This window comes from Brienomyrus brachyistius, chromosome 9 (assembly GCF_023856365.1).
Source record: "Brienomyrus brachyistius isolate T26 chromosome 9, BBRACH_0.4, whole genome shotgun sequence".
Classification (NCBI taxonomy): Eukaryota; Metazoa; Chordata; class Actinopteri; order Osteoglossiformes; family Mormyridae; genus Brienomyrus; species Brienomyrus brachyistius.
This window is the reverse complement of record NC_064541.1, coordinates 694980-719604: the sequence shown is the minus strand read 5'-3', so window position 1 is coordinate 719604 and position 24625 is coordinate 694980. Positions and strand designations below refer to the sequence as shown.

Sequence of the window (24625 nt, the reverse complement as noted above, 5' to 3'; positions counted from 1 at the left end):
ATGAAGTGCAAAGGGCAGCACATGCTGCTCATGCACCATTTGCTTATAGCAGTGCTGCTCAGAGCCTAAAGAGCCCTTTGCAGAACCTACTGTTCACCAGTTCAAAATTATTCACCACCTCTGGACTGATCCCCACCACAGGATCAAAAAATAAGAAGTAAATAATAATGCAGGACTAATCAGCACCTGGGGACGCAGCATAATTTCAGGACAAAAGCAATCGCATTACACCCAAGTCAAACCGCAGGATCAAATGACTGCAGATCAAGCTTAAGTCTGAAAATCTTGCTGAGGGTATTAAACGATAATTTGAAATGGCACATTTCCAGGATAAAAATAGCCCAGTAATGAAAGGGGGAGCCACATAAAAATTGTTTAAAAGGGAAGCAGATTTTTTAAATCATCATTTAAAACAATGATTTCTTCATCAAGACATGCTTCTGTAATAATAATGTATGTTTTGGTTATGAAAATTCTAAATTTACCAGCAGAAAACAATCACCAAAGGATAATTCGGTCTTAAAAGCAAACGGGTAATTGAATACACGCAGCAATGGAGGCCATTTCCACCACCATACCGTTAAAGCTCATGCCAGTTTTTAGCCCATAAATTCAGCTCTGTCATTAGCAGTTCTTACATGATGCCCCATTATTTAAAGTTTACAATGGCCAATGTTCCTTTCACATCACGTCACTTGAAGTTCTCGCAACTTTATGTTTAATGTCAAATTCTAGATAAGGAAAATTAACTTCCAGCAACATAAATTACCAACCTTTCCCAGCTCATTAAGCTCCACAATCTCCATTCGAATCACCATTTCTCATTTTCACCAGGCAGATTCTTGCTCTTTCTTTCCCAACTGTTTTGAAGACAGGAATCCTAATTTCCCCCAACACAATTCCCATTTGGTCCTTATCCCATCATGACAGCACATAAGAAGGACGCGCGTCCTCGGGAATCTAGCAGGAGCTGTTTGTACAGCTCAAAGGAGGATAATGCCCCAAAGTCTGCTGGAAAACCACCATAGAGATGATCCTCAAAATGCAGGCCGACTAGTTACTCCTTTTTGGGGTATAAGGTTCAAGACTATGTCCCCAATACGGCACAACCCAGGACAGTTGCTTACTCAAAAGGGACAATGACAAAATGGATGTACATCAACATGTAAAGAGTCACTGAAAATAAATATGTACACTCCATATAGGGGCATACTGCTACCAGAACAACAGGAGGCAAGTCAATAGTAACTGCACATATATAATCCAATTTCAAAAAAGGAAAAACAGAATGCAATGATTTACAAAACATATGAACCCATATTTAATTGAAAATAGAACAAAAAAGAACATATTGAATGTTGAAATTGAGAAATGTTATTGTTTTATGACAGATATATGCTCAAATTGAAATCGATGCCAGCAACATTTTTCAAAAAAAGTTGGGACAGGGGGATGTTTACCACTGTCTTCATCACTTCTTTTACCAACACTCTTTTTATAAGCTGAGGAGACCAGTTGCTGGAGTTTTAAAAGTGAAAGGTTGTCCCACTCTTACCTGATATTGGATTTCATCTGCTCAACAGTTTGGGGTCTCCTTTGTCGTATTTTTTTGTTTCGTAACAATGGGCGACAGCTCTGGACTACTGGAGACTGGCATTGACTTGCTGAAATATACAAGGGCTTTTCTGAAAAAGATTATGCCTGGATGGTAGCACATGCTCCAAAATCCAGTTTATATCGTTCAGCATTAATGGTGCCGTCACAGATGTGCAACTACCCAAGCCTTGGGCTCTAATGCCCCCCCATACATCACGGATGCTGCCTTTTGAACTGTCCGCTGATAACAAGCTGGATTGTCGCTCTCATCTTTAGCCCGGAGGACATGGTGTCCATGATTTCCAAAAAGAATTTGAAATTTTGATTTGTCAGACCACCGGACACTTTTCCATTTTGCCTCAGTCCATCTTAAATGAGCTCGGGCCCAGAGAAGTCGGCAGCGTTTCTGGATCATGTTTAGATGTGGTTTCTCCTTTGCATGGTAGAGATTCATCCTGCATTTGTGGATGCAGCGACTGTGTTCACAGACAATGGTTGTCAGAAGTGTTCCTGAGCCCATGCAGTGATTTCTGCTACAGGATCATGTCTGTTTTTAATGGAGTGCCACTTGTGGACCCGATGATCATGACTATCCAATATCGGTTTTTGGACTGTCCCTTGTGTACAGAGATTTCTCCGGATTCTCTGAAACTTTTAATGATATTAAATTCTTTGCAATATTACGTTGAGGAACATTATTCTTAAATTGTTGCACTATTTGCCCACTATTTACCAAATATCTGGGAGTTACACCCAATCATCTTACTCACATGTTGCCAATTAACCTAATTAGTTGTGAGATATTCAACCAGGTGTTTTGTTTTAATATCACACAACTTTTCCAGTCTTTTGTTGCCCCTGTTCCAATAATTGAAACGTGTTGCTGGCATCAAAAGCAAGCTGAGCATATATTTGTCATAAAACAATAAAATTTCTCAGTTTCAACATTTGATATGTTGTCTTTGTTCCATTTTCATTCAAATATAAATTTATATGATTTGCAGATCATTGCATTTTGTTTTTATTTATATTTTACACAGCATGCCAACTTTTTTGTTATAATTTGCAACATTATTTGGAGACACCTGTTCTCAGTGCATAGCACTATACCCCAATGAAACCCTGATGGAACCCCCACATCTTAAATGGACAAAATAGTTTGTTCAAAAGCTTAATAGTGCATGGATATGTTATGGAAGAAAAGGAAGCCAGCTGCACTTCACAAGGATCTTCTTGCTTTGCGACAACAGAGAAGCAGTAACGTGCAATAAGACTCAAACATGGGCGGCAAAAGTCAGACCATCATGAAAGCAAAGATAACATCGGGGATTCATATCTGCACCCAGTAAGCCGCGTCCATTTCACCATAGAGCCTCACAAAGGGAAATTGATGCACATGCAAACTCTGCACGCACAGCAATACCGCCGATAGTAACGGCGATATTGCAGAGGTGGGTTATCTTAGCAATTTGCCTCATGATGGATTTAATTGCACAGTCCATCTGAATAGCCGCAGATAAGGGTCAGACGCAGGGGTCAGCAGACTGAGAACTACACAGCCCTTTTTCCTTTTGTCTTATTTATGATCCTGGTACATAAAAACACAGGCAATGGTGCAAACAATAAGGGGCGGAGGGGTGCAGGGGAGAGTCGGGCTGGCAGACGGAGGCAGCTGTCTGTCACAGCGACGCTAGAGTGGGGGTTTCAGGCCGGACATCCTCAGCTCACCACTGATAGCACATGTGCAGAAATACACAACAAAACACCAGATGTGGAATCACTATCCCTGAATATATGGACATTTTTCACATTTACAGTCATGGCAAATTAAATATGAATGCGTCGTCCAAGAGTACAGAGCCGTTAAAGGCAAACAGCATTTGTATATCTATATAACGCATTAAGTTAATTGCTTTTTTTTTTCTTTTTAAAGAATTATCTGGCAGTAAAACATTTGCAAAATGTATGCACATGTATCAGGACATTTACTGCTAAAAACAGACACATAAGTGTGAAGGACATTAAATTCTGGTTAATATCTGAAATACAGGCGCTGCCCTTTGTTCTGCCCCCTGGAGTTGGTTAAGGACTGAATAATTTCTGGACTTTGCTCAACTGGCAGTATGTGAACTCCTGAAAACTAATAAATAACTTTGAGAGTCACTGCAATGGAAAAAGCGCCGAACACACTCATCTTTCCCCTCTTTTCTGCTTTCAACCTGATAAAAATGTGAATTTTAATAGATGGCTTTGGCGATGGACCCACGGTTGTCCTCTTTTCAAATATAAATTCCTCTCTCTTTCTCACCACTGAAAGCTACTTTTCCAGCTTGTCTGCATTGACTATGCGACTCCAAGCCAATGGACCATGTGCTAAAACATCACGATAACGTTACAGTAACATAAAAGTAATGCTGATCCCTCTAAAGGAGCATACAGCACCCCTAACAAGCACAGAAGGGAACAGCAGCTTTCTAGGGGCTGCCCAGCACAGGCCTGACACAGTTAATAACTCGGTTTCCATTTCAGCTGGTTTAATTTCAGACACCTGTCCACTTCCGTGTCACTGAAGAGAACAGTCTGCAAGACACACTCCTGCAGAAAAGCCACCGATTAGATGAACCCCGCAGAGAAATTCAGTGAGACAAGTTGCAGAATATATTGCCCAAAAAACACAGAAGCGTAAACTCCTGGGCGAAAAAATGGGCCATAGCTTAAAGTTGTGCAGTTTGGCTTTGGCCCATTTTTTTGCCCAGAAATGTACATGGAACAATTCATTCAAGGCCGTTACATATAATACGCATCAATATATGGTCATTCTCTTGGTAATTCACAGCACATAATAAAGTAACAATGAAACCATTCTCCATTTTATAGAGTTCATTTGAAAATTAAACTGACAACCTTGAATTTACATTTATTTGTTTCTTTCTAATGCTCAGTTTTAACAGCCAAAGAAATGTGACAGATTATCACCATCCATTGTTTGATCTCCCTGAAAATTCATTTAGCAGATACAGTTTGTTTTATGTCGAAAGCCCCGGCACTGACGTGCCTGCATGAGTTTGGTAAAATACACTTAAATGTGAAATGTTTTAACCCATCTGTCACTTCTACTTCGATTTTTTTTTTATTATTTGCCACACAAAAACATGACTCCCATATCTACGGATTTATCCCTTTAAAATACAGTGTTGATATCAAGATTGCCCCATGTTGCTATATCAACACCTGTCACTTTTTCTTCAAAAATAGATGGTGAGAGATGGAGGAAAATCTGGGTAGGACTTATAAGAAATGATTTGCTGAAGCAAAAACAACAGGCAATTAAATTCAAATATTCAGTATAAATATGACCATTACGACACCAAGCGGTATTAACATCAGTAACCCCCAGTCACCCACAATGGCGAGTTCCTGAACACTTTGCTGTAGACTCAACATCAATCCAGTGCGACAAGCAACGATCAGAGCTATTTTTACACGTCTTTTCTAGTGCTCCCAAGCCCTGTTGATTCCAATTTAACTTACATGCCTTAAAGATGAACCAATGAGTGACAAAAACATGCTGAATTTGTCCATCAACATGTCGGCAAATGACTTTCATTTCACACTAAAGTGGCAGTGCCTGAATTGCTCCAAAATGTATTTCTGAAAAAGGAACATATATCCAACACACTGATGTTGGACATACAATAAAGGTGCATTTATTGTTATACTAGACTGGAGCCTAATAATTGTACTAACTGTCCCATGCGCGCTGCAGAACAAACCAAGTTCAATAGGAAGCTCCATGTTTGCAGGCTCTCTCTTTTCTGCATCCTTTCATTTAAAAATGGACATGCGTCTGAAAAGTCCAGCACCAACTCAACAATAAAGAGTGCTTTGTAAAGCAATGCATTCAACATATCGGCATGCTAGATTCCAAGGACGATTACCATGGCAACTGCAAATAAGGGGGAAAGAGCTCCCCCTCTGTGTGTGCGAGTGGGGCAGACTTTCAGGAACTAATGATGATACGTGGCTGGGGCGGGGAACTGGGGGCATGGAGGGCGGGCACAATCAAACGAGGGCAGGAGAACAGAAGTAGGACCAGGGTGAACTCAATGAGTACCGCGCCTGTGATCTTTTCCAGATGACTTCCAAATCGATAGATAAACATCTCGAGGGGCTCAATAAGAAAACCTGGCAGACCCCAGCAAAAGCAGCGGCTTGCTGTGTAATTAACCTCACTGGAGCGGGAGAGGCAGCCGTTTTCCTCATTTGTTCCATCAGCAGTTCGCACAGTGGACGATAAATACAAGGCAGGGATTCACAAGGATGCCTGGCCAATACCTATCATCCGCGTGTCATAGAAATGGTAGGACAAGGACTTAGCAGGACCCCAACAAATGCTCTGTGTCCTAGAACCCATCAAGTGTTCTGCACTCAAGAACCCATGCAGTACCAGGCATAAAGGGAACCACACTGTCTCCCAAGTGACAAGACAATTAAACACAGAGAAGAATGCAAGGTAACATCTTAGGAGTGCTTTACCTCTGCCCTCGAAACAGGAGAGACCTGTAACAGCAAAAAAAAAACAGCTTCCCAACTTCAGAGTTCAGCACAGAACGTAAACGCTTAAGCCAATGAAGTAATCACAAATGACTAAATTCCCCTCTTTATCACACTAATATTCGTAAAATTTTAGGTAAAAAAAAAAATTACGGTTGGTGTAAGGGGAGGTTAACAGACCTCCAAACCAAAAAAAAAAATTTCATATTCCTTTAGGTACGCTAGATTTATCAAATGAGAGTCAGAATTCAATCAAACCCTTAATCTTACCTAAAAGCTTGACTTAAGCCAAAAGCAGCATACAAACCGTGTTCCTGAGAGAGGATTTGGGTAACACTGCTCTAGATTTTGCCTTTGTAAATTTTTGAGGAGGAAGGTCTGACCCTGGTGCTAGTGCCCCCCCGAAAGCAAACTGAGCCGCTTCTCATTCCGGGTGCTTGCATCGCACACCTAAACCCTGTGTGTGTTTGTGCTGCAAGGCGCAGCAAGAGAAAATGCATCCAGCACGGGCATGGAGGCCTGCATCTACCAGGCGGCTCTGCGCGTCCTTCGCCTACTCTGCAACGCCTCAGTGGAGACGAGGGCAACATATTACGCTCTTCCCCTCTTCCTGACTGTCGATCAGACTGATACACAGGAGGAGAAGAGGCGTAAATCATGTGAGTCTGTGACAGAATGAAGAATCAAAATGGAAAAAAGTGCAAGGCGACTGGGAAGGAAAAAACAAAAAAAAAAACAGACTAATCCCTCAACAGACTCATTGATGGCACCACTGGGAGCTAATAAGAATTCAGTTGGGAGCAGCAGCCTCTGTGCCTGTGATGGGAAGGTTGCTGGTTCGAGCCCCAGTCCTGGCAGAATAGTCATGTCTGTGGGCCCTTGAGCAAGGCCCTTAACCCCCAGCTCCAAGGTTGCCCTTTGCTGCCAAGGCTGTTCTCCCCTACGTCTGTATCTCATGGAGAGCAAGATGGGGAAGGAATAAAGAGGATTTTCCCACGAGGGATCAAAAAATATATAATTATTATTATTATTATTATTACTAAGAAAGCCAGTCACATTCTTAAGAGAGCCTCGCCCCGAGGCAGCTGACATTCATAACTATGTAATTTGCCGTCCTCTTTAGATCATAAATGTTAATTGACCATTTATGATGCTTTCTTCTTAACCCAGTGCTTTTAAAATACCGCCAGTGCAGAAACTGCCCATTAACAGCTCATACAGATGCCATCATGCTGGCTGGTGGTAAGAACAAGAGGCCGAAGACATGATGCAAAGTCATGATGCAAAGATAATTTCACAAAGGAACTCTCTCTTAATTGGTGCTTTTTCTGAAAACACAGGCTCTCTGGTGCTAGACCAGATACTTTCAGGCAAGGAATGCTGACGCACATTAACATCATAAGAGCTAAACTAGGAGTGGAAAATAGACAGTAAGAGAGAAGACAGAGAGGATAAAGTTGCATGGTCAATTTTTATTTGCTTGTATTGTGCATGATCTGAAAGTTTTTTGTTTCCCCACCATAGTCATATAAACACCAGTTACAGGACATTCTGACATTACGAGAATCCTGCAGATCTATTATACCGCATTAATTTCTACTAAATTTCATAGTGCGATGCCTTAACAATACGAAAAAATAGCGTGTGTACCTAAAGTGATGGGTGACATTATAGCACACTATCAATAGCATATGACAATCTAGGTCTCAAATCCTATATCCTACTAATAATAATAAAAGAATTCAACAACCCTAGTATGTTAAAGTACCGAACGGCAGGCTGACCATGGACATTACGCTGAAGATGTACAGCAAGAGCAGCGTGCAGTGAAGCACCTCGCGTATCTTTCATTCAGAGTCCCTCCATTAAATATTGATCGGCTGTCTTGCATGTAGCTTTGTGGGGTCAGTTGAGCCTCACGCCTAATATATTGAGACATTTTAAGTGTAATTAAAAAGGAAATCAACAGCCTGAGCAAACGCATGTATTTAAATGTAAAACAGGTGGGGATGCATTCGCTGGACTATCAAAGAGTCACGGAGCAATGGAGTCAGCCAGAACCCAGGAAGGAATGAAAGCAAACCCATCTCTTCAATCAATCTCCACCTCATCTCCATACTAGCATATGGATACTATATGGTCATCATCACACTCAGCGAGGAGGGTGAGGGCTGAATGAGCCACTCTTTACATTAGTTTATTAGTTATATGTAATTCTAATCAGTAATATAATCTTAAAGATGCAATACGTTCATTTGTCGTTGTTTTACCACTTTAAGATAGAAAATAAACCAAAAAAACGTGGTCAAAAATATTTACTTGATATGGGTACTATACGTATCATGTGGTTAAATAGTACTTGATATATATTTTAACGTATGTTATAGATATAGGAATTGAAATATACATGTATATGTGTAGGATCACAGGTGTGTGTATGCTACATATAATACCTATTTGTAACATTATTATTATTATTGTTTTTGTTGTTGTTGATATTGTAATAATTTTTGTTGTATGATGTACCTTTAATTTAATGCAAAAAGTTGTCCTCCAAAGAGGGGGGGGGCGGTGGTGGGCAATAAAGGAAAAAAAAAAAAGTACTTAATTTTTTTTTAGAAAACATAACATGTAACTGAAAAGCAATTTCAGTGTATTTTTGCTTATCACTACAAGCAATATTCTTGTTTATTCATTCGTAATGGCTCTATGAAAATGCATCAAGATATCAAGTTATTCACGGCTTGCTTTTTACCTACGTCTTACATCTAGCAGAGTCCATCCAGTAAGTGAAGTTTTGGCAGCAGCACGGTGAGTGAAAAAGTCAAAATACAAAAACATGGGACAGAAATCAAGACACCATGCAGTAATTCTGCATCAACTTGTGAAATTTATGTCTGATAATTAACATTAAAGCTTATGAAAAAACATGATTTTTAGCCAAAACTGATCTTTTATTAAACTATTCACTTTGGATCTTTGACTAAATTTTAGAACATTAATAAAAAAAACGTTAATGTTGAAGGAGGTGGAGCTGCACTCCGGCAAGGTGCGATTTAGACATAAGGAGGCGTAGCGGTTCCAAGCGGCTCCGTCTATATTTAAGTCCTGCACATCATACAGGACCCCATCTATTAAAAGCAATGCGTGTCTACAGGATAAGACTCAGATTTATTATCACTGAATAAGAACTATGGTAAAATTCTAAAACTAGTCTTAGGTCTATAGTTTTGATTCCACAGCAACACTGAGTCAATGATAATTAGGTGCTGCGGTGGAAGTCAAAGCAAAAATAATAAACAAACAAAATAATTCACAATGATAGGTTTCACAAGATCTTTCCGCTTGTAAAATTAAATTAATATCCAGAACAAGAAGCCTGAAGCTGACAAGTATAAGAATTCCTAAAAAAAAAAATAAAAAAAAATACCACAAATTTGCAACAGGACGACAAAGTGAAAGTGACAGCTAGTGCAGAAAATCATGGCCAGCTACAGAGCAAAATGAGCTATTGTGAAAATTCACCGTGACTGGATCACGGCTTCTTTAATGGCCAATCGACAGGCAAGCTTCAGGAGGCGTGGCCATCAACATACCAGCAGGACTTTAGGATTCCTGTTGCAGTAGCAGCTCACCGTTTACCCTTGTATTTTATTATAAATGTATTGTTAAAATGAATGAACTATTCAATGCATTGACCAGTATGCTTCCCTTTCAAAATTCTGATACTGCATAAACAACAAAGACGCATTTATCGCTACAACAGTCGGAGGTGCAATCTTTGTACTGCCACTGTTACTGTGTTGCACAAACAATGGAAATGCCATATCTGTAGGCTGTATACAAATCTGCGTGCCCCCCTTCATTTAAATATCGGCAGCGCTTCATTTAACTCCTGCGTAACATACAATAAACAGTGATTTGTAAAGTATTCAGCATAATGGCATAAAATGCCCAACGACAGTCACTATGGCAACTACAAATAAGGGAAAACATAACTCCCAGTGTGTGTGGGGCATTTTACCTCCTTACAATGAATAAATGTGGGCAGGTTTTACCTGGGGAGTGGTGGTGGTGATGGTGGGGTCAAGCAAACACTACCACAGAACAGAAGAAAAGAGAAAGGAACCATAATTTCACCATGATGAACCCTACGGTTAGCACATCTATGCTCTCTTCCACATGACTGCTTGCTACATTGATGAGACCTCTTCGGGGATTCAATAAGGAGAGTCTATAGAACTAAACTCTCATCTGTGTTAACCTCACTGGAGTGCAGCTAGTCATTCTGGAGGTAAAAGCAGGGAAAGGATTGAATAGGGGTTCGGTATGACATGGGGCTACCACTGCAGGTCAGGGTGTTACAGATGGAAATTAACCACCAAAGACTGAATCTTTCAAGTGGGTAACTTAAGAAAATTGCCTGCACCCCACCTTCTCATAGAAGGTGCTTCCAAGATCATTATGGAGTCAGCATGAGGCCTTCCTGGAGGGGAGCAGTGATGACTAGAGAGCTACTTAGACTGTCATCATTGATGCAAGAGTTCATTTGTCACTAAAGAGAACAAAGGATGACTTGCCTAGCAGTGTCTCACTCCCCTGCAAGAGCTGCGGTACCACAAGGCCACACACTGGCATCACCTCTGATGGTTCATTTGTGACCTTTCAACTGAAGCTTGGGATTTTCACTTTCCATTTTTACTCTATAATCAGACCCCCCCACCTTCCAGTGGATTTATATTCCCCATATCTTGTCAGGGTGCATTTTACATAAGGAATGTACCCTTGCCTTTTCCCTGCTGCAGGTTCCACACTGTGCTAGACAGGCACACTATTGCTAATCCCCCAGAGCAAGCGTGCAGAATCCCCAGGGGGTGCTGATAGTGCACTCGACTGAGTTAAGTGGAGGAATGAGCCCTTTAAGTGGACGAGCTGCTCAGAAGACCGCATGTTTTGGCCCATCATCTTGTTCGCCCGAGTTGGTATTTGTACAGTTTGAGCAGCGGAGGCTGTGGTGCAGGAAGCTGGATTCTGAAAGGTGCCAGGATTCTGGAATGTAGAACTGGGCAGGCTCTTCAAGGGCTACAGACCAGACCAAAAATAAACACCAAAGCAGCCACAGCTGAATTCAGTTACTGGCTTGTTGAATATAGGGAGGCAGTAAAACGTTTTTCAGCGCAATGAGAAAATATATCGCATACAAGCGATGATGGACATTAGGCCTCGAAGACCCAGAAGGACGGATTATCAGGCACACAATGACCAACTAGTTCATCAAATTCAGTTTATTGGCTCCCAGGATTAAACCCACAAATGATAGAATGGCAGTCTCACACTTCATAGATGGTATTATGAGGTCATATTCACCAGACCAAACAAAAAAACCAGACAAATCCGCCCTCAGAGTACTGTTAATTAAGCTATTACATGTGGTGACTTTGGTCAGTACAATTCAGCTGACCTTATTCACGATTTTTTTTTTTCCTTTTAATAATCCCTTTACCAACCATTCTCACCAAATTACTCCTCAAGCATACTCCTGGAACTCATATCCTAATTCATTTTTCTTCCCTTTATAACTGGATTGCTAAGGTTTCTTTGAAAGCAACAGGATTACTGTAACACAGGCGAACAGTCTCTACACATGCACTGTCACTGAGAGACTGCTTCCGGTCCATTCCAGAGGTGTCTTCAATTGCAATGTCAATATGTTTGACATGCGCCAGGATGCTGTGCATGCCTCATGCCTCACTCTCTAGCCCATGGACGCACATCCGCAGGAAATCGCATAATCATCCACGTGCCTGTCTGTTTTTCGGCAAACTGCTCGCTTGGTACTATTTATAAACACTGATAGGATCCGGTACATGCAGTGTGACTAATTGGAAGAAGCCTTCAGCATCAACATCACAGCAGTCTGCCCCTTTCTCAATTCTGCCTCCCGGTTTAGGGTTTGGGTGGGTTTGTGGACACAAGCTCTAGAGGAAGATGCTCTGCACCTGGCAACTCACAACAGTCACATAAAGGACCACCAGTATCACAATAGTGGAACTTTAGGTTTCTGGATTTATGGAATCTGTGAAGAGGCAAGACGCCGGCAGGAGTGAGAACCACTCCGTGTATAGAAGAGCAGTGCTGGGGGAATGCATCCTTTGCTAAAGTGCTACTTTATTCCTCCTCGGAGGAGATTCTTCTGTCATTTATAAAATGTCAAAGAAATTGTCCGGGCAACATTTGTGCCCTGGTACAAAGCAGGCGTTGGGACAGAGGACGGCAATCTCATCTAATGACCAATTAAAAGTGCCCAAGAGTCTGCGGAGAGTGGTGGGAGAAGCACCTTTGTTTGACAAGCCCGGCACCATTAGCCAGACCTGCTTATTTATTACGGTGCATGTGTGATTAACTGACGGACGGACGGACAGACTTGTAAGCCCATGCTGCGAATGATGCAGCAGCCAGAATATATTCCCGATTAAACATTCAGACAAGGTATGTGCCAACATATGACTGTATGAAATATGAGGCTTAAAACCTTATTTTCTCATCAACCGCACCTCTGGCAAAGAATAAATTGGAATAAAAATGAGAGAGCCCTCCAAAAAACAGTCTGCGGAACTCGGCTGCTGCTCCGAGGGAGAGGACCTTCTCGCTGCACAGAAAACCCCTTTCAAAGTGACAGGTAAACATTTGGAATTTCATTTAGAGACCTCAATCCAGGAGTTAAACGGCTTTTCTTTGAGGGCGCACCGGTGGCAGGCGCTGCCAGAGCAGAGGATGCTAGTTTCCATTAGAAGGCGGCCAAGGCGCATCACCGCTTCCATCATGGCCCAATTGAAATCTAACAGATCTCTTAACCAAGCTGAGCGCACCCTGTCCTGATTCATCCACCGTGCACGACTCTGACGACTCTTGAACTGCTATTCTGCTACGAGCCTGAGTGACAGTCTCCTCCTCCACTTCTGCTATGCCACACGCTCACAATTCAGCCAATAGCTTTGGGGGGAGGGACTTAGCTGCATCAGGGGCTTAGCTGGTTATAATTTACAGGGCCAACGCAAATGGTTAGCTTGCCATTATCTTTTTAGAGGTGTCTTTACTTTTCTAAGATACAGTCTGTATCCAGATCCAAATTAAAGATTGAGGAATGTGTCTGTAAACCCTTAACGCTGTCTTTCCAGAAGAGTTTTGGAATGCCTTGATGTTATTTGCATTCTTATCCATAATCAAACATCTCAACCCATTCCTTTGTCTGTCAGAAGTTGTGATGGCTTCAGCATGCTGCAAAACAGGCAAACAGGCCGAAAGCAAAGGGGAAAGAATAAATAATTTCCACAGTGGGACCAGTAATGTATTCAGTCTCCCACATGCTTACAATAATACATTAACATCAAAGAAAAGTAAGCTTTATGAATGAGAAGCTCTTCACCCCTGAGACGGAGTATAAAAGACACGTGGAAAAATAAAAGCAATCTAAGTAAAAGCAAATAATTAAATTATAATAATACTAATAATAATAAATGCAAAAATCTGAAATGCTGTAACGTCTTCCTACAAACACAAAATCCTTGCGAACCATACCTTGGTGTAATGTCAAACACCGCTGCTGTACATTTACGTTAAATTAAATCAAAGCATACCTGCTTCCAAAGTCAAACCAACCAATCAGGGAACTTCAAATTTAAGTCAGACATCAGGATTTTGGTGGCATTGTCTGCCACTTTTGCATATCAGGTACATAGCAAGTTAGTATTGTTCTGTGTAGCTAGACATTAGGAGCATAACGTGGAACACCAACAGTGTAACTGCACCATGTACAAACGCCCTTATTGTTCCGGTTATAGTCTGTAAGAAGCAAAAGTTAGTCATGTAAATATAAGTTATATAAAACAAATCTGCTTTGGAAATTTTTGGAATTACTTAAATTAGAGAATACAGTTCACGTAAAGCAAGCAGAGTTTGTGTGTTGATGGAAGCTACAATCAGCGTTCAGTGTAGGGAATCATTTTAGCATAGTCAGTAATGTTTGACACAGCCTGAATGTCAATGCAGAATGGTGACAGAATTCATTTAAAAGTCCTCCAGTCATACACCACCCCCTACCCATCCAGGGTCAGCATCAGACAGCAATGAAGCACGCATATCCTGGGTGCAACGTTCCTGGCATTTCAACTGAATGACAAACAGTAACTGCTCAGTATCACAGTGTCTGTCTTGTTCCCTATGGTGACATACGTACCTGTTTCTATTTTCTAAGAGAATGAAGCAACTGAATTGCGTAACGAGCATATACATGTGGGTGTTCTCATGGGAACCAGAGTATTTGGGAAGAAGCTTTGGTACCTCTTCACTGTGAGTGCAAAGTCATACCTACTTTGATACTTCTTCACTAAGAATGTGAAGTCATACCTGCTCAGATACCTGCAGGCTTGTGAAAGGTCACACCATGTGTGGAAGTGCATGTGTGAATTGGTGTCCACAACTGAGCAGAAAAGCCCATGTAAGCCTAAAACGGTCACTCCGAGGCAGAAATACCTGAGTGCGGAGGATCTCCCCCTTGGTCAGCTGCATGTCCCCGGTTAGCTCCTTAACAAGGATGCCCAGCGGCTCCAGACGCTTGCTGAAGTAATTCGTCATTTCAGCAGCCAAGGCCTTCATGGGGGCCACGTAGACAATCTGCAGAGGCAGAGAGACAGAGGACAGGAGCATGATAAATGGAGGAACACTACTGTATCATTTGTTCCCAGGCAACCAGCGCAAATCACAACCGTGAAATATGAAGGTGGCCACTTAGAATGTAAAAGTTTAATAGCTATGTATGAAGAGTAGTTATCCTAGCTGGCTGCAGTGGGGTGGCAGTGTTCGAACAGGGGCTCAGCCTCCTCCCTCACAAATCTACTTCCATGCATAATCCTGTATGGCACGAGAACGTGGGATGATGTGTAGGAGTATAGGGCAGTGTTTCCCGATCCAGTCCTTGGGGAGTCAGAAAGTCCATGTTGTTGCTCCTGGGAGAGATCAAAGATGTAGACTGTCTGGCAGGGAGCTGGGAGGGAGTAAAAACCTGGACTGTCTGTGGGTCCCGAGGACTGGATTGAGAATCATTGATATAAAAGGGAACGTTGATGCTCCCCCAAAGCCACTTCTGTCACTCCACAAGGAGGGCTGAGGAATAAAAAAGCAGGAGTAGGAGAGCTCCATACCTTGAACTCCTCCTTGCGGATGACACCCCCTGGCTGCAGGTGCTGTCGGACCTCATGCAGCACCGTCAGCATGGCGATGTTGGTCTTGCCTGCACCGGTAGGGGCGCAGACCAGCAGGTTCTCATTGGTGTTATACGCCGTCTCAAACACGATGGACTGGATGCGGTTAAGGCACTTCATCCCCTTAAAAACCAGCTGGCCGATCTGAACAAGGCAGGGAGGGAGCGAGTGAAACTCAGGGAAGCCATCATCTTACATCATACTGACAATGAACAGATACATATGTCTGTAGCGTTGAGAAACGCTTCACAGCCTGGTCCTCGGGGACCTGCAAACAGTTCATGTTTTTGCTCCCTCCCAGCCAGCTCACGGTAGAGAGCAGGGACTGAGCATCAACATGAACTGTTTGGCAGGGAGCAAAAATGGGATCGTCAGTTGGTCCAAGAGGACCACGTTGCAAATCACTGGGTTATAGAAAAAGGTCATCAACTCAAACAAATCTTCCGCAACCACTTTTCCAACACACAGTGATGGTAACCATAGAGCAGGTAACCACTTCACTTAACTCCATACTTTAGAAATGTGGTAAGGCACCTGTTCGAACAGAGAGAACATGCAAATGAGGCAAGGAATCAAATCTACAACCAGGAGGTGTCAGGACACAGTGCAGACCACTATGCTGCCCTACAAACACAACATCATGGAAAAAGCTAAGATATCTCGAGGACCAATTAAGCAGTAAGGCTAACCTTTCTAGTCAGAACAGCATAAATCCAGCTTTGAATGTCGTCATACACATCCCGAACTATGTGTGGTGGGATACTGGATAACTCTAAGGCGGTGGACGCCAAACAGTCAGTCGTGACCGACAGGTTGTTCATCAAGATATTTCCAGTCGATCACAACACCTTTTATCACAGCCTGTCAACCAAGGGGACATCCAAATTCAACAAAATCTACTGAAAATCTACCCCATGGTGACTCCAGATTATTTTCCTTGTTAAAGTAGCTTTTATTGAGAAAATGTTTGGAGTCCAATGGGGTACAATATGAAGAAAGCCTACAATTCTTTGAGGGATGAATGAAATGCACTTCATACTCTGTGCTCAAAACTATGATCTGGTCTGAGTCACAAAAGACATAACATCATCCTGGTGTGGAACGTCTGTCGGGTCTTGATTAACTTGGAATATCATCATGAAGGATGTTTGCATCTGGTCCAATAAAATGCCTCATATCCCTTGGCAATTATACAACAATGAGGAGTAATAATCAGACTTGACTGAGCATATGAACAGACATCGCGGGCTGAAGGGGTCCCTTGGCGTTCTCTAGACTTAAACCCGTCTAGGTATAAAATGAGTAGGATGATTCCTCATACCATATTCCATTCCATTCCCATTATTCAAGGACCCCGCTTCTATGCCCTGAGGCACCTCATGCATTGGCCTTCACCACACCTGCTGTCCACGTGGCAGCCCTGCGAGAAATTCCAGCTCTATAAAGCTCAGTTTTTGTCGAAACCTGGTCACAGAGGTGCTGATCTTTCACGAAGTGCTTCTTGTGGATGACCCTCAAAAGCCACTACTGCTTATCTTTCCTGATGCATGTTTGGCTGGTGTGATTTTTGAGCCCATTCCCCTTGACACAATCTTTGTGAATGGTGCAATTTCGGATATTGACTTATTAACCTCTTGAAACTATTAATTTCTGTATGTTGCTCTGAAAACTCTAATATCAAAGTGTTGATGGTCAGACTGATTTTATTACTGATGCATAATGATAACTGGCTTTCGACCTTTTGTAGCTGCATTTGTAATTGTGACTTCATTATTTCAAAGTTAAACTCCTTTTTCATGCAGTTTCCATTACCTGTGTGTCCATGCATTATATTAATCTAAAGCCAAAATCAAACGGAAAAAACGGCCTCCATTATTTAAATGTTTGCAATATCCATTAGATCACAGCCCAACAAAAAAAATATTAGCAATACTGTGGTTTTGTCTTTTCCTTTTTATTATTTATTTGCTTGACAGTCAATTTAGATAAAAGTGAGACCATAAATGTACTGGTATAGGTACTGAACTAAATGAGAGGAATTATCTTATTCTAGGGTGCGACACTAAATAACCGTGGACTCAGATCAGTCATAAGCCTTTTTCATTTGCTTCCGCGTGTATTTGCCACCCCTATTAACGAAACAATGCTACACTGGTCATGTAACTTGGGACATAACAAAACCATTAAAATCACACTACACACAGACTGTATCGCACAGTAAATCCATTTATATGTCAACCAAGTGCTTACCATGAATGTGTGTGGGTGTGATATTAGATTCTGAGCTGACAACCTGACAAAACATTAAAAGCCATCATAATTTTAAGAGGACGTCCATAAAAGGGCTTTCAGTTCCTACTTGTCCACCAAATATGGACACTAAAATCAGTTTTTCCCCTTTTGTTTCACCACTTGTGTTCCTAATAACTTTCACTCTGGAATATTTAGCCTGATGCTCACTTTTAAGTAGGAAACTATAATTTTTGCCTCCTAAAAGCAAGCGGGGGAAAAAAAAACAAATATTAGCATTAACGACAGTCAAGCAGAGACAATATGCCTTAGCCACATGTCTACCTGAGAGTAACTTATGGTGACGGAACATGGATGCTTAATACAAAATGATACTTGACAGCTAGTCAAATGCTGCTTTTTTCATGCTTTCCCTAGCAGTACTGCACATCAGGTGCAGATCAGCTATAGAGCCCTGATTTGAGGTACCACCAGAACTAATCAAAAGTTTCATGCAACAACAGCACCACCCCCTTTCTTGTCAAGATTAAACATTCTGTATTCCTTGAATCTACGCTGGAACATTTCTTAGCAGTATTGTAAATAACTGATTATTACACCTTCACGTTCAAAATCAGCAGCAGCAGGATATTTAGTAATAACCTAGGCTGATAAAGACTTAAAAACTAGATGGACCTGTGCCCAGAAAGGTGTGTGAGTACTTCTCCACATCCTCTAGTGCATCAGATTCTGTGAACTCACTTTTCTGGGGTAATGTGTCATTAGATCAGCCAGGAGGCAGAAAGGGTGATTATCTAAGAATTATCAGCTGTAATTGCCTTTGGCTCAAGCCACAGAAAACAATCTTGAGAGATCTTCTTTAATATGGGTCTGGCTAATGGCAAGGATGATGCCATCTGTAGGGGCAGGACACAACGGCCAACTGTACAAACACACCATCCGGAATGACCACAGGTTTGTAAGGACTTCTACTGCAGTGGGTATGAAAAGGGAACAGACAGCTGTTGAAAACAGTAGTAAACCTGGCTGTTGAAGAGGGGGAGAGTAAACCTTCTGGAAGTGAACAGGGGACAACTGTTCATCTGCAGGTGAAGGGCAGATGTAAATACATTACCCAGCAGGGAAGGGGTGGGATCCACTAAAAATAACCTTTCCTTAAATTTTAATAGTAGACTGTTAAGGACTCCTGGCGGCTTTCGCATTGGCTGAAAGCCGAAAGCCAACCACGAAGGCAAAAATCAGGAGGGGATTAATGTACCACAGGGAAAGCCGATCAGAGGCCATTTACAGGCAAAACGCTGAGGAATGGTGCCTCTATCATGGTAGCAATACACAGAAAAAGGAAAAGAACCTGACCATCAGGTTTTTGGAACAATACTGTACCAATCTTTGCACTAAATCGGGGGGTGGGGGGTGGTGGAGGAAGGCTTAAGTAGCGTAAATGATAAAGCTGAGGAAGAGCAAATCAGTGCATGGGAACTACTGCGCCACTGAGTATGTATTACGGGCAAGTGGTTAAGTAAAAGAGAGCTTTTTTTCTTAGTGAAGTTCAGATGATTGCTTTCAAAATTAAGAAACGACTGGAGAATTTCCACCGCCCTCGGACTGCCAGAAAGACAAAGGCAGCATTTGTTTGCTTGGAAGGCATTCAGAGTGTGGAAGTGTGAGTGCTTGCACAAAGTGTCCAGTTGTGATGCAACTCCAACCGACTGGTGTTAGCCCAATAACTGAGAACACCATGCCCCAGGAAAATAACCAATCCAAAGCGGCAAACCCTGCAGGGCAAACACAAACAGCTGTGACCAAATCACCACGACTACCTAGCATACACTCTGATGCTCTACTAGTCCAAAAAGGGGAAGGTTCCAGGACTTCTATAAGAGCCTTAAAGACAAAATCAAACCTGGCTGCAGGAAAATACATAAAATCAGGAGTGTTAGACAACTGACACTTCTAACTAAACAGCTAAGTGGCAGGAGGAATATTGTCAAAATTTCATTATGTAGCTGCACAGCAATTTCATCCAAATTTATACAAATTTTACCCACGAGGGGTTGGGATTTATTTATTTTTTTACTGGGACAATTCAGGTGTGGTAACTTCATTACAAGATTCTCTCTGGGATTAAACTGATATTTTCTTTGATGCCGTCACAGAAGAGGTTCGGCAGAGATGATGTGTGTGTGTGTGTGTGTGTGTGTGTGTGTGTGTATGTATGTATATAGTGTGTGTGTATGACTGGATGTGAGGGAGAAAAAAATGAATGAATTATAGCATGTGTCACAATATATCAGGGGCTCACATTTAAATTGATTTATTCTTGGAGCAAAAAATTGTACTTAATTTAAAAATTTACAAGTAAAAAGCTTCATTTAGACCACAGCAGAGCATTTTTACATTTATAAACAGCACTTAAGGAACCGTTGAAAATGTCCCCCAAAAATGAGGCCAGCACCAATGTCCTCCTCCTCAGCTATACCAGAGACGTGTGTCTATACCTCAGCCCAATTATTTGCCTCAAGCAAAGCTTTTGGGATTGCTTCCGCTTAAATCCTGGGAGCATAAACTTATAAATATTCATTTCCAAATTAGAGGCAGGCTAGGTTCGGCCTCTCTCGTCTGTGCGTTCCGATGTCGTCGTGGCGACGGACCTGCTGTGTTCACTTTAGCTGCCTCGCCTCACCATGATTAATGGCCGGGCCTGTTTTTACGAGGCGCTGGTGTCCCTGTGTTCGTTAGGCATGCAAATGCATGCAGATGTATTCATGCCCCAAAATTCACCTTGAGGTAATGCATATATGTTATAGAAATGATCTCACATCTAATGATCTCACAGTTTTGTTTCATTTTGCTTTTTTCCCCCGATTCTCATTAAGTAAAGTGACGTCACTCTGCCCTAAAGAGTTAATCCGATGAATGGCTCCAGCAGGGGGCCCTGTCAGGCTGCATCTAACGGTTGCGAAGCCTCTGATAACTGTCACACTGGCAATACCAAGCAATCAAGTCAATATAACTGTTTAAAACATAATTTACTTGTTACGGTCCAGTTTAAATTTTTTTCTATACATAATTTTACAGTTCCTTACCAAAGGAGAAAGGGGGTCACAGGGCAGAAGAGCGGGCTGGTCTCTTCCACTCCCATTGGCTGGACTTCCTTGGCCCTGTTCTGAACGCACCGCCTACACACAGACCACTTTCTAGGTATCTGAACCAGGACCATACAGCAGTGGCTTTCGCCGTCCTGCATAATACAACAATAGCTTCAATTAACAGAACTCACTGGGCAGAAAATGCCCTGCCATGCCAAAGCACAAAAATAAAGGCAGCACAAATTTCTGGTGGTCTTTTAGACTCCAGTGGGGACCCTGCCTCATTACCATTTTGAAATGCTGGCAGTAGACAGGTAGAGAAATGACGGGGAAGGACTGGGCATTTAGAGACGAAAAGACAATTTGGGATGGGAGGGATGGCGGAAGGGCAGGGTCTTACAATCTACCTTCATCATCCTTCTTTGGTTGTTTTTTCAAAGCAGACCATTCTTCAATGCATGCCCTTTCTGCACAGCACTGCATTCTTCAATCAAACCAGTCCTACTCTCGGCCATGTGGATACCACTCAAAATCCCCTGGAGCAGTATGTCTCCAATAACCAATCAAATCACTGCACAGTCCATCCGACCAATCAGATCGTACAAGCTCTAATCTCAAAGCAAAGGCTAATTACCATGAAGAATAAACAAGCGGCTGACCACACATGCTGGGTGAGGATATGAAGGCTCCGTTTATTTAATCATAAAATTAATTCGTTGAAGGCCCATGGATTAGCCTGAAATTTGCAACAAAAGTGACAGTGCCTGTAAAAGCTTAACAAGAACGTCTATCTCCCATTTCAACATGTTTGGCGGGGTGTCTAAAACAAAACAGGATGGAGAAAGAAAATAAAGGCTTTTTCTGTTGAAGGGGGGGAAGCAGCAGAAGCTAATGCACTAATTAACTTCTGTGCATCATAATACACAACTAAAATACAACTGTTGCTTCCAGAGTTGTATCACTTTAAACACTTTATGGCTGCATTTGGTTCTATTCAAAGTGACAGTCCGATCGATTTAAATTGTTAACCGCAGCTATTAATTATCTGTCAGCTTTCAGGCAACAGAACACTAAATGACCCTGACAAAAGAGAAGAGCAGAACAAATAAATAAATAAAAACGTGCACACCCACACACGGTACATTTTACTTTTCGTTTCCAAAGCCATGTAATTTCAGCCACCATAAAACAGGCTTTCATTCTGGTTCAGTGCTGGGTGAGAAAACCAAAACGTGAAATGAAAGAAATTTTGTGTCCGACACAGATTACATCCCCTATAATTCAAAAATAATAATTCTTCCCTGAATCCCACCCAGGCGTGCCTCCCTGTCCCGTGCCATGTGACTCCTAGCTTTTCCGGAAGCTCTCCATAATCCCATTCTAAGTGTTTGGAAGACCGATGCATAGATAAGGACCTTGTCCTTCAGCTTGTTCCAGCCCCCAGTGATGTTAGCGCTCCTTTATGCAGCGGCTTCGTTCAGAGTAGCCCAGGAACAGCAGTAAGGCTGGCTGTGGGATTATCACCTTTTACAGCCTAATGATTTCGAAACTGTAAACATTTATTTTTCCCCAGCATGCATTATACAGAGGAAACACATACGCAGCCAGTTTCATATGACCAATTCATTATTTTCAGCAATATTATTACCTGTACAAGAACAAGCACTGATGTTTAAAAACCACCCTTTGATATTAATGGCAGTAACGGGTAGCAATTGGAACTGTGGATTTCGTCTTGGGGTGGACTGATAGATGACATTTACACAGTCCCCATTAAAATGTATCCACAGTGTCTCCCCTCCCCTCCTTTAAAAGGTCTCCATCCTTTTTTACAGTTCAAGATATTTTCACAAAGAAAATAATTCGGGGAGCTACTGAGGCACGACGAGAGAGTGGGAAGGGCGTGTCCCTCCATCCTGGGGGGGGGTCTCCTCATGAGGGGTCTTGCGATCCACCTGGCGACTGCCGTAAAACAACCCCCCCAAAGTTACAGACACACGGCAAATTCACCAGGAGGGGCAGGGAAAATTATAGACAACATAAACCGAAAACATTCATCACACATGATAGAGTCAGCACAGAGGCCAATACCACAGCAGTGTCACCGGCTGTGAAATAAACATGCCGCACTTTAAAGTTAGAAAGCGGTCACCTTCTCTCCCATTAACGATGTCACTGCGCATCGTCAACATACCATAAAAGCAACATCTGCTCAGAATAAAACCTGAGCACTCAAAATATGAAAAGGTCAGACTGACGAAGACATCTAGGAGTAACAGAATGTATTATAAAGTTGATTTATTATGTTTCGGTTCTTTTTACAGTAATATAAATTATATACCTCCGTGCAGAATGTCTGTATCTAAGACTATATTAGGATGGCTGGAAGACTGAAAAACAAGCAAGGGCATCCCACTGGGAACATGCTTACAGGGAACCTAAAGAACATTCAGTGCTGACACTGAGGGAAGCCCTTCCTGGCAGATCTCACTCTTTCACCCTTTTCAAGCAGAGAAGGCTCCACTTGTTTTTATTCCAACACTTTTGTTTGGATAAATACTTTAAAGCTACACAATACTTTGAAAATGCGATAATTTTATCAGTTGATTGATACTGTGTCATTGCAAGATCCCATTGCAAGATGGGAATGCAGAGTTCTGTTGACTACACTGTTTACATCCTTATGTATTATTTATTATCAGGGATGGACATAACTGGTACACAAGTACGCATTCAACCTTAAAAACAATGTGTGTGACAATCGATTGTTTGTAATAAGAAAATACCTTGCATTTTAACCTGTATTCCGCAAATGAAGTAAAGTTAGCATATAAAGATTAAAATCCAAGGTATTTTCTTGTCATAGCAGCACAAATGCACATAAGTTTGCATTTGTGCTTTTACAATGAATTATGTCCATCCCTGTCTATTACCAATATCAAAGTTATCATCAATATGTTATTCACTTAAGAGTTAATGCCCACAAGCCGGATATGTTACTTTTCCATAGCAGCACCTGAGGCCCAACAGTATCTGCTTAAAAATATAATGGTCAGCTTGGAGTGCCTCAGCCGGCTTATACCACTTAACCGGCTTATACCACAATGTCTACACATTCAGCTTACACGTTTGTACCTACAGACACCGGCTTATACCACAATGTCTACACATTCAGCTTACACGTTTGTACCTACAGACACCGGCTTATACCACAGTGTCTACACATTCAGCTTACAAATTTGTACCTACAGACACAAGCTTATACACCACAGTGTCTACACATTCAGCTTACACGTTTGTACCTACAGAGGAGATTTCTGCATTTATCAGTATTTCTTCTGCCAAAGATTAAACATGTAAATACAACCTAAGACACCGTCGTATAGTAGTGGTGCACGGTGTAGGAATGCTGATCGATAATCAATATATTTTTATCTAATATGAAGTACCGATACTGATAATTGGCCAACCTCTTAGCCACATGCTCAACAGAGGGTTTCCCATAGCACACCTTGCTCAGCTGGACTATGCAGATTAGCAGGATCACGTCATATCGTTTCTTATTTGTACAAAATGAAAGATAATCCTGCAGGACAGATTTAATGGAGACTGAATATTGATCAAATTTAATGTTGGTCATGATTGACACATTGAACTGATGCCAATATCTTGATTTTTAACAAATATTGGCCAATGTCAACTGATATATCGAGCATCTCTACAAAACAGACCATTGCTAAGACCCTAAACTGATCATTAGTTCAAACATTAGTTTGAGTAAAGTCCAAAGCCCGTCTTTATATATAAACTTATAAGTCAAATACCAAGTAAACATGGTATATGCAGGTTAATGCACTTCCAATGTGTGAATTACAC

The 24625-nt window shown here is 41.8% G+C and overlaps 1 protein-coding gene across 2 annotated transcripts in view; it reads right to left on the bottom strand.

Moving 5' to 3' along the window:
* Positions 1-24625, bottom strand: part of ascc3 (activating signal cointegrator 1 complex subunit 3) — a 174477-nt gene that overhangs the window by 99630 nt on the left and 50222 nt on the right. For both annotated transcript variants that reach the window (XM_049027147.1, XM_049027146.1), the window contains exons 9-10: positions 15351-15554; positions 14683-14823 (exon numbers count right to left, since the gene is read on the bottom strand). In XM_049027147.1, the coding sequence (XP_048883104.1) occupies positions 14683-14823; positions 15351-15554 (345 nt within the window). The remainder of the gene's footprint in view (positions 1-14682; positions 14824-15350; positions 15555-24625) is intronic.